This window comes from Hyperoodon ampullatus (assembly GCF_949752795.1).
Source record: "Hyperoodon ampullatus genome assembly, chromosome: 6".
Lineage (NCBI taxonomy): Eukaryota > Metazoa > Chordata > Mammalia > Artiodactyla > Ziphiidae > Hyperoodon > Hyperoodon ampullatus.
In genome coordinates, this window is record NC_136919.1 from 120,701,133 (window position 1) to 120,718,699 (window position 17,567).

General features: G+C 53.6%; 1 protein-coding gene across 1 annotated transcript; it reads right to left on the bottom strand.

Annotated features, from left to right (window-relative positions):
• Positions 1–1,317: 1,317 nt before the first annotated feature.
• On the bottom strand, positions 1,318–17,529 carry FAM167A (family with sequence similarity 167 member A; the record flags this gene model as incomplete). Its single annotated transcript, XM_079707252.1, has 2 exons — positions 1,318–1,581; positions 17,170–17,529. 2 exons carry the CDS (start codon positions 17,527–17,529, stop codon positions 1,318–1,320), a joined length of 624 nt encoding a protein of 207 aa, XP_079563378.1.
• Between the last annotated feature and the right edge of the window lie 38 nt (positions 17,530–17,567).

Below are 17,567 nucleotides of genomic sequence, written 5' to 3' on the forward strand. Positions count from 1 at the left end.
AAGCATTAGTACCATCTTTGGAGTTCAAGTTCATGGATACGTGATCTGTGTAGTGTAATTAATAATGACTATTATTAACACATCAATATTCTACAGCCGCTAAAGAGCCGTGGAGCCTCAGGGAGACCACTCCCCTCCCCTGGTCTCACTCCCTTATGTAGCAGGGGGCTCGGCTAGATGGGTCAAAGGTCAGCCCACCCCCCCACGGGGCGTTCTACTGGGGTAACTTGCTGAGGTCTCAGTCCTTACCTTGCCGATCCTCCCACTTGCCTTGAGGGAGAATCTTTTAAAATCAAACCCTGAACCTCTGTACTTGACCTACCCACTGGCTTCGCCATTTGGACAAATATCAAACAGTTATTGACAAGTTAGCCACAGGTTAGTAACAGTCTGATTCAATTAAAATTAGTTGTTTAAGTCAGGCACAGAATCTCAGTGGAGGCTCAGGGCGAGCTTCTGGGGAGGGCACGAAGGTGACGGAGGTGACACGGTCGGAATCCACCAGGAGGCCTCTGCTGAGCCCCCCTCCCCGGGGAAATCCACTCCTAGGCGCTCCCCAGGGTTGTGGCGTGGCAGCAAAGGGGCTCTTTGGAGGTTGGGACTGGTGTTCGTGACCAGAGCAGGCAGCAGGGGGAGGGTGTGCCTGCTCCCACCCCAGCTACACTGGTGGGACCACACACACTGGAAACAGTGTCCCCGCCCTTGGAGGGCCGAGGTCGAAGGCCTCATCCAGGGCACTGGCTGCGGCCCTGGGGCCTGCTTCCCCAAGCTCCACGTGTTATTCCTTTTGGTCTTCCTTTGCTGGTGGGTCCCTGTCGAGGCTGCTGAGTCACCCACTTAGGGTGAATCTGAGCCAGTACTTAGAGGACAGCAACAGTGACGTGGGCGCGGCTGATATCTAATCACCTCCCCCTGGGGGTCGGTGCCCCTGGGGAAGCCTTCTGCAAGAATCACAGCTTTGGTCCCCCTTTGGGTTCCCAGGTCATAGCACCAGTGATTCCGGAAACAGGAATGTGGGTCACTAAGGGGAGGATGAGACGTGTGCCCTGGGGACCCAGGTCTCACTGAACAGCGGATGCAGCAGCCCTTCTGCAGGACTCTTTGGGTATTAAACCAGGGCCAGGCATGGGGACACCGAGCTCCACAGCTGGGCCCTGAGAGCACGTGTCACAGGTCCTGGGGACGCCCTGCCTCCGGGGAGACCCGGTCGGGTAGCTGGGCCTCAGCTGCCTTCCCACGCCCCACCCACCCACCGCCGCCCCCCACCGTCCACCTCCCAAACTCTCGTTCCGGCTCCACCACCCCGTCTAGGGCTTCTCAGCACAGAGAAAACCTGCGGGAGTTGATGTTCATCTTGGTGACCCCAATGAGCTTGAGTGGCGCGGAGAGACTGAAGGAGGAGGCGAGCGGGGCGTCGCAGAAGAGGTCGGACAGCTCGTCGCGCTCCTCCAGCTCGTAGGTGGCGTCGTTGAGCATGCGCCGGTGGAGGTCGCAGGTCTGCTCGATCTTCAGCTTGTGGATGTCACTGCGCAGGCGCATGAGCTGCCGGGCCAGCTGCTGGTCCTGAAGCCGCATCTCCGTCTGCAAGGGAAGACGGGGGAGGCGTCAGCGCCGAGCTGGGCCGGGGAGAGGGGTGGGGGTTCGGTGCTTCAGCTCCATAGTCCCGGACCCGCCCAGGCCCGTTAACAGGAGACCTAATGAAGGGCTTGCATCACCATTTGGGGTCCACCTAGAGAGAGTAGCCCGTTCCCAGCTCAGGGAGGTGAAAAGACACAGAGGTGACAAATAAGGATGTGCGTGCCAAACAATCCTTTGTGCTAAGCTAGATACTGTGTCAAAATCCTTCTGGAAGACATGCGTGTCAGTCCTGGCTTAAAGGTATTTCCAGCTGTCTCATTGTTTACAGATATATATAAATGGAGTAAGGGTATAAAGAATTGCCTGGGAATGATAAATACCAAATTCAGGCATCATTTCTGTAGCTCAGCGGTTATCACGTTTGTCCAGATTCAGGAGCACGGTTGCCTTTAGGCAGGAAGCAGGGACTGAAATTGGGGAAGGTATTCAGGGGCTTCAACTCTATTGATGATGTTTTGTATCTTATGTTGGGTGGTGGGTATGCTGTCACATTATTTTTTAAACATTTAAGAATGTCTGTCTTAAATGCATTTTAAACATTTAAGAACTCGGCCTTGGAACCAGGTGCATTTCGGGGTAGAAAAATTAGCAACTTCACCAATAAGCATTTCATTGCTCTGTTTTCTCTCTTCCATGTTTTGATGTACTTCTACAGATCTCTTTTATACAGAGTTTATAGGTGAGAAAAAAACCAAGATAGAAAGTCTTGCCTGGGGATCAGCAAAGTATTTAATGGCAAAACGGGGTTAAAATTCATAGCGTCCTGTTCATTAGTTTACTTCTCAATCCTTGGGCATCGTAACCCAAATGTATTGCCAATCAGAAATTGTATGGGGCTTCCCTGGTGGTGCAGTGGTTGAGAGTCCGCCTGCCGATGCAGGGGACACGGGTTCGTGCCCCGGTCCGGGAAGATCCCACATGCCGCAGACCGGGTGGGCCCGTGAGCCATGGCCGCTGAGCCTGCGCGTCCGGAGCCTGTGCTCCGCAACGGGAGAGGCCACGACAGTGAGAGGCCCGCATACCGCAAAAAAAAAAAAAAAAAAAAAAAAGAAATTGTATGGATCTAGAATAGTGCCAAATCAATGCTGGCGGGCTCACCAGAGGGCAGCTGGTCATTCATTCACTTATTTGGAGCCTCCAGCCATGCTAGAACTGGGCTAGGTGCTGCCCAAGCCCTTCTGAAGGAGATGGGGGTTCACTTTGTCTGAAAGTCAGTGCCAGCTCACGCCACTGCTTTATTTAATACGGTCTTCTGTGAGTTTGGCGTGAAGCACTTCTCTTTGGGGTATCCTGTAATTTGAAGAAAGATCTCTTTGAAAGCTAGGAACCCTATGGCTCAGATCTGGACCAAGGAATTGGCCTCAGGAATTGTGTCTTTAATCTGAAAAGATCCTTTTAAGTTGGAGAATTTCCGTTTTGAGCAGGTGTCTGGAAGTACCTGTGAGATGTGGTCAGCAGGGAGGCCCGGTGGGGGGAAGGGGCCATTTTTCTATGGCCAATAGGTCTGGTCCAAGGTCAGAGAACAATTTAGTGTTGAAAACCCATCAGAGTCAGCTGAAAGGTCGGGGGGGCAGGGGTTGATAGTAAGGCATCTGTCCAGGTTCCTTGGGCTGGACAAAGGCCACCTCGGTGGAGACACCTCACACACCCATTGAGCTTGGAGGTGTTCGCCTCTGCATAAGGGGAAGGAAACGGCTTCCAGTGGGGAAGGTGATGCATGTCCCTCACTTATTGGAGCCCAGTACCAGAAGAGGCTGATCATTCTGTTTCCTCAGTAAGCTTGGTCCTGAGGGCCCATCACAGCGTGAGCAGCCCACCCTAGGACTGGCTTGCAAGACGTATTTCGTTATGACTCATGAATGTAAATCCACATTGCACCTGATGCTCAAAGACACAGTGTTTGTTCCAGGGCTACAAGGAAAAGCAGCAGTGTTGGCCCCCTTCCCACCTACTCTGTGGGCCACACAGGAATTTTCCAAGGGGACTCCACACCTTAAACCCAAAACTGAGTCCCCGCTTAAGAGGTAACTCCACTGTAATCAAGCCAAATCCATATAGAAATGAGTTTTCTCAGCCCCCGAAGAAACCTGAGCAAAATGTGCAGGGCTAAGAGGCTTTTTTTTCCCCCAGGAGTTTTTCAATTGTGTTAAAATACACAGAACATAAAATTGTACCATCTTAACCATTTTGAAGTGTACAGTTCAGTGGCATTAGGTACTTTTACATTGCTATGCAGCTGTCACCACCAACCATCTTCAGAACTCTTTTCATCTTGCAAAATTGGAACTCTGTCTCCATGAAATAATAACTCCCCATTTTCCCCCCTCCCAGCCCCTGGCAATCACTATTCTACTTTCTGTGAATTTGACTATCGAATTACCTGTGTACGTGGAATCAGTACAGTATTTAGCATTTTGTGACTACCATATTTCACTCAGCATAATGGCCTCAAGGTTCATCCACGTTGTAGCACATGTTAGAATTTCCTTTCTAAGCCTGAATTATATTCCACTGAATGTATACATCGCATTTGGCTTATCCTTTCATCCATGGATGGATTTCTGGGCTGCTTCCACCTCTTGGCTCTTGTGAATAATGCTGCTATGAACACAGGTGCACAGTATGTGTTCAAGTCCCTGCTTTCACTTCTTTTGGAAGTACACCCAGAAGTGGAATTGCTGGATCCTATGCTAATACTATGTTGAATTTTTTGAGGAACCGCCATACTGTTCTCTGCACCATTTTACTGCAGCCAGTAAATGTTTTTATTCCGGCCAGTCCAGAGGCAGGAGTCGGCCCCTCTTTTAATTCTCCAGGAAATCCCTAGTGATCCATGGGACTCGGATAAAGAGACATCACAGCAAACCACTTACACACTTAGATTCTTCTGTCCTGAGTTTCCCGACCGCCACCCTCCCTGATGACCCCTTTCTAGCCCCTCCCCGCTCTCAGAGCCTCACCACCCCTCACGCCCCCTTATCCCTTCAAGCAAAACCCAAGAAATCTCCCTCTTCCTCTTGCAGAGCAGCTTGATTACCGCCTTTGGTTACTTCTTCCCTCCCTTGGGGTTTCACCTTCCACCTTAGAAACAACCAGCCTCTCCTAAGAGCCATTCTTATCTGACTCAGAGAATCAAACATGTGTTGGCTACAGCCAAGTACTGACCACAGCACAGCTACTGCAACAGGGCTACGGGTCAGCCGCCCCCACCGTGGTGTGTGTGCTTTCTCACCCCGAGGGAACACACCCTTTCACCAAATACTATACCACAATTAGAGGATTGCTGGAGTTACAGGCAGCGCCTCTGAGAATCCGACAAGTAACTTTACCCTGCAGAGGCAACGGGCCACCCTGGGAGGGGGGATTGAAATCGGCCTATCCCACAGCTGAGCCTTTGCCAGGGAGAGCATTAAACTCATGTTGACAGTTGAGTCACCAGGGCCAGGTTTTAGGGCCAGCATCTAAGTCTTTTTAATAAAGGCTCAAAACTGGGAGGCCCTGCCCAATTTCAACATTCTGCACCTAGGCCTGGAGAGAAAGGACGTACATGGTGAAATTCTTACTTTTCTTTGGCCAATATTCTTCAGTTCATATGGTGCATTACTTATGATCTATTTGCTTCTTACAGCTCTTGGAATGGACAGTATCCAGGCAGACAGGAAAACAAAAATCCCAAGGTGATCAAGGGCATTTTGTTCAGTCCCGATTTCTGAGGCTGGAATCTAAGCTATCCCAGCCCAACAGCCACAATTAGTCTCTGATTGACGCTGAAGAGAGACTGGGTATAAAATCCAGGCCATTTTCTCGGAACATGCTCCCTTCTCTATGAGACTTAATCTTGAACCATGGGAAGAGTTTTCATAACCTGTCTCGTGACTTAGCTCAACTAAACGTCCAGTTATTGTTTTAATCAGCATTGTGTAGAAAATAGAAGCCTGGATAAAACATGATTCATTATTTGATCTTGGGTTTGGCCTCTGAAAAAGAGCCAGAGACACGCTGTGAGGAAAGAACGTGAGGGTTGTCACTGAGGTGAGCTGCTGGGTGACAACCACAGATGCTGGGAAAAATTAATTTTTTTTTCAAATACCCCCTAGAAACCATACTGGGTTTGTGAATTGATTTCCAGGGGATGCTGTTGACTCAGGCAGAGGCTGGAACATGTTTTTCGGCCTCCACTTGCTCTGCAGTCCCAATCTTGGCGCTGGGGCAGGTACAGGCTGAATCTGGGTTCTCCTGATGCCCCTGGAGCCATTGTCTGCCGGGAGGGAAAGTCAGAGCAGAGCCCCAGAGCCAGGACAGAGAGCAGGGGGTGCTTCAGGCCCCAGCAGGGACTCTCCGTCCCCAGTGGCAAGAGTCAAGCTCTACATACTATATGATAAAGTCTTCGGTTTTCAAACTTGGAAGGTCCTAGGCCAAACTGCCACCTGCACAGGTGAGGCTGACCTTTGGGAAGGACAGGGTGGTGCATTCTGAAGGCCCCCAGGTCTGTGCCCAGAGGCTCTGGGTTCTAGTCTGCTTTGGTCTGAATCTCTGTGTCCCCCTCAAATTCATATGTTGAGACCCTAAAGCCCAATGTGTTGGTATTAGGGGGTGGGCCTTTGGGAGGTGATGGCGGTCATGCGGGTAGAGCCCTCATGACAGGATTACTATTCTTATAAAAGAGACCCCAGAGCGTCCCCTCATCCCTTTCCATCATGTGAGGACACGGCGAGAAGTCTTTAACTCGGAAGACGACCCTCCCCTGACCATGCTGGGACCCTGATCCCAGACTTCTAGCCTCCAGAACTGTGATAATTGAATGTCTGTGGTTTATCAGCCACCCAGTCGGAGATGGTTTGCTGCAGCGGCCTGAATGGATGAAGACAGTCCCAGTGCAGACTATAAGGAGATGAGTGGCCTGGGGCGGGAGATGTGACCCCTTTGTGGAAAGAGGATGCTCGTCACCTCCCCCCACCTCATAAGGGTTGCATCCTGGACATGAGGGAGCCCTAGAAGCCGTACACCCAAGAAAGGAATTCTGTGAGAGGGGAGAGACGGGAAGGACAGGCCCAGATGAGCACACCCACGTTCACCTGTCAGCCTGCACCTCAGCATCCTTTCACGCCTCCCTGCCCCCCTCCCACTCTCTGCACTCAGTCCTGCAGGCAAGAGGCCAGCGGCCAGGTTTCTCCCCTTCTTCAAACCTGTCAAAGGTACAACCGGCCCTCCTGGCTCCCTTGCTCTCTCCAGCCTTGAACTCCCATTCTGAGCCCCTGGCGCCTTGTGGCAGCCACGCTGGGTCTGTGTCCCCTCCCCCAGAACCACGCCTTCCCACGCCATCATCCACGTGCCCAGCTCGGCCCATGCCCCCCATCCCTGCAGGCTGGGTGACACCCCAACCATAGATACCTCTTACGGCAACACCTACACACAGCATTGCCTGTCTCCTCACCAGACAGTAAAACACGCAGGAGAGATCAGGCCTGGCGCTCAAAAGGCATTGGCTGAGGTGGAAACACAAGTTGGAATAAAGTAATATATCTTTTAAGTTAAAAAAAAAAAGGCATTGGTCGAATGAATGAATGAGTGAATTCAATCCTCCTAGAGCCAAGTCTTGATTTTACACAGGTGGGACAATCCCAGGACACCATCCCTGACTTTCCCACCCAGGCTGCCCTCCAGGCTTGGGGAGAGGCCTCGAGTAGAATGAACAGAGCATCAGCTTGTGGGTCCAAAGTCCTTCACCACCACTCAATGGAGGTGCCCCTCTGGGCAAGTTGCTCAAGTTGCCTGAGCCTCAATTTCCTCATCTGTGAAAATGGGTGCAATAATAATGCCTGTTCTGAGAATTAAATAAATAAAACATATATAAGACACTTGGTCCGGGACATGGGGTTCCACAAATATTAGTTCCGCTTTATCCATTCTTCATAGTCAGAGCTAAGCCATCAGTTATTTTTTCTTATTTCCCATACGACATTCTTATCTCTCCTACTAGGTTTAGGAGTTCTGGAGGACAGTGTGATTCTCCTTTGTTCCCCAACTGCCTGGAGCAGAACTAGTCACCAACCCATGCTTCCCACACACTTTGGGGGTGATTGCTCACACCTGACACCTGTGTCGCTCTTCACATTGTTATCAATACTAAGTACGGCCGGCTGGGCTGGTAGGGCAGTACTGGCATCTCGTCACCAAGTGGTCTGTCCAGAGTCACAGAGCCAGTAACGCCGAAGCACCTCAGCATTTGCCGTGGAGGCATCTCCGAGGCAGGGGTGTCCTCAGCTTGGACACGATGGGTTCAGGCCCGCAGGGTGGGCCGGGGACATCCCCAACTTCCCTGCCACTGCCCTGGACAGCAAGTGGGGGCCTTGCTGGGCAACAGCTACCCCGGGATGGTGCCCCCCTGTGCCAGGCTGCTGGAGTGGGGACCACAGCACAGCTATTCCCCTTGAGCCCCAAGCAAGACTGCAGGGAGGGCTGGCCCCCCGCCTCTCCTGCTAGGGTGTCTCTAGGCGAGAGAGTAGACAGAGACGAGACCCCCCCGGCACTTCCTGCTCTGCCGTGAGCTCCTTGGGTGGCCTTCTGAACTTCCACCTGCAGGGAGCACCCGCCAGCACAGGCAGGAGTAGCACTTCATTAAGGGATTGCGTGGAGATCGGCTCTAGCCAGCGCCGTTGTCAAATGTGATGGAACAGGGCTGAGGTGCCTGGCATCCTTAGGGAGCCCCCAGAAGACCCCTGGAGCACCTGTGTTGGGGCTTCTAGACTTTTCTTGGGTTCTGGGCTCCCCGGCTTGGAAACGGATGGGCTGGGAGTTTCACGTCTGACACCGAGTGAGCCCAGGAACCAGCCAGGATCCCTCGCTGCCCAAGAGTCAGGAAGCGAGCCCTGTGGAACTAGGTCTCCTATGAGTGATTAAGGTGCCCCTGCACCTGTGGTGTCTATCTATAGCTTCCCACCTGCGCCTTCAAAAGGAAGTGAAGCGAATCTGTTCTCTGCAAGTGTGAGCAAGGCCATTAGGTCTCCCAAGTCGTTTCACACTCCGTTACCCTGGAACCTGCCTCCTTAGCGGGGATGATGGTTTGGGCTTCACCCCGGGAGAGGCCTCACAGCAGCCTCAGTGCTGGGCTGGACCCAGAGCCCATCTCAGGAGGGTGTCTGCTGTGCCCATGGGGCGTCCGTGACCTGGCTTCCCTTCACGTGCCAGAGCTAGGGGGTGAGTCCGAGCACACCCTGGGTGCTCAGGAAACCTCGGGGACTGCCGAGCGCCCTGCAGTGTGTCCAGCACCGACGTGGGGCTGCCGGCCGGAGCGTGGGAGAGGCCAGAGAGGGCAGGGGGAGCCCACGAGCAGCAGCTGCTAGTGGACACTCGCAGGACCTCTCCACCCATCTCCCTCTCTGGCTGGAAAATGAAGGCTCACCGCCCCTTGGGTTCCTTCCTGCTCGAGCACCGATGGCTCCGTCCATAGTTGGAACCAGCACTGCGAGAAGCACTTGCTCCGGCAGGAGGAGGCTCTCCTCCTCAGCCCCTGTGCCGGGGGGGCGGGGTGGGAGGGGCGCCCGCCCTGGGGGGAGCCACGTGGGAGGTAGAGAAGCCAGGGCCGCCTGTCACCCGGGCCCCTCCCCGGCTCCTGGGCACCTCGGGGCCTGGCCTTGCCCTGCCAGCGGCCGGGAGCGGTGCCCCCCGGAGTGCCAGACCCTCGGTGCAGCTCTGGAAACCATCTCCCTGCTGCCGAGGGCTCAGCCACCTGGAGGGAACCTCGGTGGCCTTTCCCTGGCTTTTGTCAGCTTGCTGGCTGAGTCTGGCTCATGCCTGAGCTTGGGGACGGGCCCAACACCTCGGGGCAGTGCCAGCTTTTCAGCCCCTGGAGGAGTCCCGGGGCAAGGGTGGGTCCAGAGCCTGTAAAATAACACACCCCTCAGAAACGGACAGTCCAGTCCAGGGGCACCTCGGACGTGAACAGTCCCGAGACCCTGTGTGCCACCCTCTGTGTCAGGATAATGAGTGTCCTCTCAGAGGCAGGAGAGTGCCTGAAAGAGTGCAGGATCGGGAAGCACTGGAGAACGACAGCCCAGAGTTCCAGGAGTTGAGACAGCATGTTGACTGCTCAACTCATGAACTACGTTTGAGGTTTTGACGGCCCAAAACCTCGTGAACCACGATGCGCCTTCACCTCTTCTGACCTCGGGAGCCCCTGGCTGGGCAGCAGGGGTTCTGAGGCCGGCAGATCTGGGCTCCAATCCCTGCTCTGCTGGTTGATCATGGGCAAGTCACTTTACCTCAGTTTCCTCACCCATAAAATGGGGGTAGTATTAGCGCCACCATAGAAGAGGCACATGGCTGTGCGTGCATAGTGCCCGCCCACCTCGGGAGCCCAGCAGGTGCCCTCTGCCCTCTGTGCCCTCCTCACTGTCCCGTCACAACCCCCTGCCACGTAGGATGTATAATCTCTGCTTTACAATGACAAAACCCAGGGCCAGGCTAACGGGGTTTCCTAAACTCACACAGCCAGGATGAGGTAGAACTTGACGGGACGTCTAATCTAGTTACACACTGCATGCTTTGCTGACTCCACCTGCGACCGGTTACTGGCCCTGTCACATTTGAATCACCTGCAGGCACATGCGAAGTCCCAGCCTTATGGCATCTAAATTTCCACAGAGGGCTGGGAGGGATCCATGGTTTTACCCAATGCACTGGGTGCCTGATCCAGCAGTCACGACACACTAGCCTGGAGGGTAGATACTACAGCTGGCAGGGTGCCCCTCCGAGGAGCTGGGTTTTAATTATTACAGGACAATGGGAATGGGAACAAGGAGAAGGCTAATGTCAAGCCTTGGAGACGTGCGTTTGGTTGCTAAGGAAGTTAGGGATGTGTACTTCCCTTTGGTTAATTTCAAAGTCCACCGTGCCTGGCATTCGGTGATTGCTCTTGTCTCACGGTGTCACTGTTTACATGTTTGTCTCATCCACAAAGGGGGGGCCCCATAAAGACAAGGGCCCTGTCCCCACCGGCACCAGCACCTAAGCCCAGGCATTCGGTCAACACTGCTCGTACTGAACGAACAAATTGGATCGAAGGATGCCCGCCTGCCTCTTACAGCCCCAGGACCACCTCGCGCTGTTCTTCTGGTTAAGTGCGGCCATCAGGTCTCTTTTCCTTCCCTCTCCCATCCTCTTCTCTGCATTGCAAGGTGGCCAAGAGGTGGAAAGCAGGCAGGATCTCCTGGTCTGGAGCCACCTTCATCCCACTGGTCAACAGTTCCTACCTAATCCTGAGTGGGGGATGTCTGGCGACGGCAGATCTCATTTTTTATCTTTTTCTGGGAGATCCGATGCCTTATGTAATCTGGAAGCTATGAGGGGAGGCGTGTGTGTCAATTACACTGGCTAGAAGAGGAGCTTAGTTCTTTCCCGTCTTTTTTCTTTTACTTTTATAATCTTTTTGTCTCCCTAATCATATATATTTCTATTTTAGAAATTTCAGAAACTACAGAAAAGTCCAAAGGATAATATCAGCTCCCAGAAATAAAGATCATTGACGTTTTGGAGTATTTCCTTTGTGGGGCCCTTTGTTTAGCAATTCTTTAGTAACCGCTAAAGGGTGGTATCTGGCCAGATTAACGAGATAGCCTTCCTCCTGCAGGAGCGGATGGGTGGAAAGCCCCAGCTACACGGAGGAGACATAGCCTCGGGCAAAGTGACACCTGGGCTAGAAACTCTTGTGCATCAAACCCCAGCTCAGCCAGCAGCCTCCTCGGTAGCTCTGAGCAAGTTATTATCCTCATTATGGACCGGGCATGGCTGCCCCCATCCCTGCCATAGGGTTGTTATGAGGCATTGCTAATAACTCTCTGTGACCCGTTACACGTGTCCCATTCTAAAATCAAGGCCTGATTTTTTTTTTTTTCGGCCGCGCCACGATCTTAGATCCCCAACCAGGGATTGAACTTGTGCCCCCTGCATTGGAGGGTTGGAGTCTTAACCACTGGACCACCAGGGAAGTCCCCCCATTCTGAAATCAGCAGAGTTTCAAATGCAGGCTTTCTGACAACTCGTGGGCCCACTGACTTGAACATCTGATGTGAGCACCTGTACCCAGTACAAAGGAAAGAGATCTGGGTCCAGAGCCAGGAGATGCAGGTCTGTGTCTTGCCTTAGCCACACCCTTACATATGACCTTGGGCAAGTCACTTAACCTCTCTGACTCTCAGGCTCATCATCTTTCTGAGCCTCAGTCTTCTCATCTGTAAAACGGGAATAGCAAATACCTCCAAGCTGTCTCACTCAGATACTGTATGTAAGCGTGCCTTGAGGACCATAAAATGCTCCCCCAGATGGGCGGGGTTCACGCCTCTCACCTCCATCCCCATCAGAAGATGCTCAGTGAGCTTGAACTGTCATTTGGCCACTAACACTCAGTAGCAGTGGATAACACTGGCCTCAGAGGTCTGTGCCTGGACACACCAGTCACGTGCTTGTCAAGCGGGCAGCACAGGCAAGAGAGGGTTAACCTGGAGAGGCCAGCTGGGTCCAGGGTTACGGGCCTCCTGCCATGGCAGGCCTTAGAATAATGAACACTTGTCAGGTTTCCTTTCCCTTTTTCTAACAACCATAAACACCTTTTTGGCGGGGGGGCTCTGTCTGTGGGGATCAAACACCTGCATGAAGCTAAAAGAAAAATATATGTTGACGCCCAGGGATTCTGGCCACAAAGACAAAGCCTTAGGAAGCTGGAATGTTTTGTTCTGGTTTTAGTTTTGGCACCGCACAGGCCAAGTAGACGATTTCTCCCTTTTCTTTATCCTTCATGTTGGCAAGGGGAGCGTTTGAGCAGCACTAAAGAGAGAGGCAGAAGGGAGTGTCCCTTTTTCTCTTGGGCTGCAAGCTCTGGGGCCAAACGCAACCAGAGGTTTGTGACATGTTCTGAATTTCAGGCTCAGCTAGAGGGCTGAGACCCACAGCTTCAGGGCCCCGTCCTTTCTAGCTCACCCCTTCCTGAAGCGTTGCCCCAGCCCCACTCCAGGCCACCTGCACCTAGTGAGGCCACCCTGAAGGTGGAAAGCTGGAGGCTGTGGCCTCTGGCAGCGGGAGCAGCCTGGACCAAGCAGAGCTGCAGAGGCCGCTTCACTAGGCCCTGAGTCGGTCTCCCCAGTAAACGATGCTGGGTCTCAGCCTGGGGAGTCAGGTGGCCCGAAGCTGCCGGGCACAGAGGCGGCAGCCCTACCTGCCATGGCCGGATGGTGACACCTTTCCTGAATACACAGGGAGCTGAGGGTCAAGCCTTCCTGGCTGGAGGAGCAGTGCCAACAGGGCTTCAGGATTCCCACCCTCCTTGTACCCCCAACATGTTACTCTGAAGGAAAATCCTCTACTTGCAGGTCCCTGGGGGTGTCAGGAGCGACGGACAGCGCTTTCCCTGCAGTGAAAGCTGAGAGGAAGGGTGGACCCTGAGGGAGCTGCTAGGACCCTCTCTGGCCTTGGAAATAAGCCAAGATTCAGGCAGTCGCTCTCTGCCTTTGAGCTAACCTCCTAGCAGACAGGGGTGGACCGCCTGTCCTTCCAGACCCGACATCGCCTGCCTCTAGGAGGGTCAGCGTTGACAAAAAGAACCTTGCTGGGGGCTTCCCTGGTGGCGCAGTGGTTGAGAGTCCGTCTGCCGATGCAGGGGACACGGGTTCGTGCCCCGGTCCGGGAGGATGCCACATGCCGCGGAGCAGCTAGGCCCGTGAGCCATGGCCGCTGAGCCTGCGTGTCCGGAGCCTGTGCTCCGCAACGGGACAGGCCACAGCAGTGAGAGGCCTGCGTACCGCAAAAAAAACAACAAAAAAGAACCTCAGTGGTTTCATCACCTGCTCCGGTATAAGCTCTTGATGGTCAGAGACCCGTTCAGGGCACAAACCCACGACTGAGCCCGAACTCCCAGCCAATTGAGTTTGGCATCATGTGGGGCCAATAGCTACACAGTTGACTGAATTACAGATTTTTCATGTTTCCTTGGCCACATCAAGAGAAAAGACAAATTTGCACACGGGTCTGATAAATCGGTAGAGACAGCCTGCCCGGGTATAGAGAAAACTTGACTCTGGGCTTAAAATGAAACAAAGGTTATTTGAAAGCACTTTTGAAATCACTGTTTTTAAAAAACAGGTTAATTTTTAATGACACCTTCAATGAGTTAACAGATGACGAATTAGGGAAAACAATGACGTGAAGTTTAATGTTTTGACTGAGAGTTAAAACAGGAGCGTGGGCGTGTTGATCAAATGTTCAACTCTGTTTTCAAGTCAGTCAAAGGATTTTATAGGTTGTCTTTGTTACTCGTTAATCTCAGAAGCGGGCTGAACTGCACATTTCAGTTGGCCTGCCTGCTGGTCTGCATTTGGGCTGCTCCGACCTCAGACTTAAAGTCTTCTGAACTAATTCAGCTCTTGGACCATTCGGTGTTGGGATGATGTGGCTTCATCCCCGGAGCCCACTGGCTGAGTCCAAGGCCAAAGGACAGTTACAGCAGGGACGGGGTTTAGGGCACAGGCTTGGGGACCCTTGGGGGTTCCCTCTGAGGTCCCTTCTTGGTTCTCTGACCCCAGTCTTGCCTGCCTTTCAGTGCTTGATTCTCGAAGTGTGGTCCGTGGACCAGCAGTATAGCAAATGCTACCTTGGCGCTTGTTGGAAATTTGGAATCATGGACCCCATCCCAGACCTATAGGATCAGAATCTTCATTTTAACAAGATCAGAATCTTCCCATTAGAGTTGGAGAGCCTTTGCTCTGAGAGTTTCTCTACCTGCAGCTGGAGGAGGCCTGCCCGGTGGGGCCCTGTGGGAGGGACACCTCTCACCCCCTGCTTTTCTCCCCAGAGCTCTACTCTCACTGGTGAAGGCTGAGTTCACCACTTACTAGTCATATAATTCTAGGCAGGTCGTCTGACTCTACGAGCCTCAGTTTACTCATCTGTATAATGGAGACATAACAGCAATCGCACAGGTCTGCTGTAGGAACACAAGAGACCACAGCGTGAGGGCTGGACTCTCAATTTTGTTTCCCCCTCTGCCCCACCTCCTGACTGCCAACATCTTTGTGAGGTCACGGAACAAAATCAACTGCCTTTGGAAGACACTATGCAGTACAGTGGTTAAGAAGAGCCTGGGCGAGGCAACCAGACAGGCCACTGGTCAAATTTCTACCCTCTCACTTATTGCTCCATTCCCCTCTGAGCCTCAGTTTCCTCTTCTGTAAAATGGGGCAACAGGAAGGTGATGTGACACTCAGAAGAGGTAAGTCATGCATGTGAAACACCTGGCACACAGTAATCACTCAATTGGTAACAAATCTTAAGATTATTATTATTATGCTTATTGCCCACCTTTGGAAGCACAGAGAAGTGGCGCAGAAAGGGGGAAAATACGCAAATATAAAGCATTATTAATAACGCCGATGTTCCCTGTACTTATTTACAACAGCCTTAGGCAGCCACGTTAGTCCTGACGATTAACGCTCCTCTCCCTGCCTGCGGAGTGTGACTCCATACGTCACCCCTGGGTGCCCTTGGTCTGGTCCACCTTCCTCCCCTCAGCCAGTGCACTCTGGCCGGGGCACTTCACGCTGCTTGGCTTACAATGGGCTTGGCAAGAAAAATGAGCACGGCCTGTAGGTCTATGGTAGTGGTTCTCAACCCAGGCTGTACTTTGAGAATAGCTTGAAAAACTACTGACGCCCGGGGCCCACCCCCAGATGTTGGTTTGACTGGTCTGGGGTGTGGTCTAGGATTTGGGGGTTTCAAGGCTTCCCAGGTAAGTGTAACATACAGCCAAGGTGGAGAGGCGGCTCTCATCCGGCGGACGTGGGGGACAACTTGAGAGAACACCCTACTGGTTCACACCCAGGAAACTCCTTCTCTGATTTTCACCCCCAACAGGGACCCATGCGGGATGCTAACTTACTTAGAAAGTAAAAGCCTCCACTCCCAGAAGCAATCAAACCTCAAATAAACCCAAAGCCAACAAACTGAATCCTTGATTGATGGGACTATTTTTTTGTTCCTCTTTATGAAAACAAATCAAAGCAGTGCAGCCTCAAGGATTTAAAGAGCAGCTTCGTGTCCACCCATCCTCCCCTCTTACATGCCCCGAGAGCACCCAGTGGCTATGGGGAGCCTGGAGACGCAGCGCGAATCCCCAGCGGCCGCGTCTTCTCTGCAAGCAGCTAACACTCCAGTTACGGGGACGGACATAGTGGAGACGTGTTTTGAGAAACAGTCTCAACATCAAAGATTAAAACCAAAAAAGATGTCTGATTAATCAGATACTTGAGGCCCTGAGCCCTCCTGGCCCCAGTTCTTTACCTTAACTCACAAGGAATTCCAGTCCCCAAAGGGGATTTATTTTTCAGGATTCTGCCCAGCAAACCAGGCAGGCCTCTGCCTACCCTGTGGGACCAGGAGTTACTGGAGGCTCTGGAAGGCGGTTGGCCCTTGGTTGCTGGCTCACCTGTGTCCAGAGTGGCCCGACTGGGCAGCTGTGACCTGGGCCGCAGGTGATGGGCTGGGTGGGGCAGGAGTTGAAAGCACACGATTAGCATTGCACCTGGCTCTGCTGAGACACCACCAAGCCCAGGACCAGTGATTCTCCCCTGGGCGACGGGTGCACAGCTCTGCACGCCAACCACCTTCTCATGTGCTGAGCGACGCCCCTGATGGGAGCCTGCCGTGCCCGTGGGCAGAAAAAAGGTCGAGCTGCTGGCCCCGGCTCGCAACACACGCCCTGTGCTCACACTTATTCCACCTGGATGCCCTCCCAGCTCTGACTTCTGGGCAGTTTCCTACTCAGCCTCCGAGCCTCAATCCAAAGCCTTCACCCCCGCCAGGCCTGATCAGCCACGCTGCCCCTGGGCAGCTCCCTGTACACCCGTCAGTGTGGGCAGAGTGCTGCTGGGCTGAGCCCGAGCTGCTTACAGCAGCGCCCATGCTGCCCTGTGCTTGCCCCATGCAGCCCGCTGCCCAGAGCAGCGCCGTGGGGCGGGGGATGGCTGCTGAATGAAGGGCCACAGGAGCGGCCAGCAGCTTGGGCAGGTGGCAGGGTGACAGGGATTCAGAGAGGAAGAGGGACAGTCACCATCCAGGAGGGAGTGTATGGGACTCTGATGCCAGGAGTGGCGCTGGGGACACCTTCAAATCATAGGCTCAGGGGGACTTCCCTGGCGGTCCAGTGGTTAAGACTCCACACTTCCAATGCAGGGAGTGAGGCTTCCATCCCTGGTCGGGGTACTAAGAGCCCACATGCTGCAAGGCGTGGCCAAAAAATAAAAAATAAAAAACACGGGCTCAGGCTCTCCACAAGGACCTGTGGTTGGGGGCTGATGGGCACATGGACCACATATACCCACACAGTAATGAGGTCCACCCTTGACTAAACAGGAAAATGTGCAGTTGGGAGGGGGAGAGATGGGGGAGCGACAGAGACAGAGAGACGGAGGGGTGGAGACAGAGACAGAGACAGAGAGAGAATGGCGTCTTTTCTGGGGCTTCCTGGAGGGACAGCCACTCACTTACCAGCTCCTTCCTGAGCCAGGCTATAGCTTCGTCGATGCTCTCGAAGCCCTCCAGCCTGCCGGTGGACGGGGCCCCATCGTCCTGGCTGGCCATGCCATGGGGTGGAGGATGCCGCCTGGGCGCTCCTGGGGGGCGCGAGGGCCCCTCTTCCACACAGGCCCGCTGCCCGGCCACCGGCCTCGGGAAGGGCCACGTCTGCTCCTCCAGCCTGGCCTGCCATTCCAGGTAGGAGGGCCTGCGGGTCTCCAGCCTCAGTTTCTCCGTGAGGGCCTTCAGGCTCCGCAGGTGGTCATCGGGAGGCGGGGCTGCTCCTTCTACCCCACTGGCTGCATCTTCTCCTCGGATCTGGGGCACAGACATTCTAGAACCTGCCTGGGCAGCCAGACATGGGAGGTGGT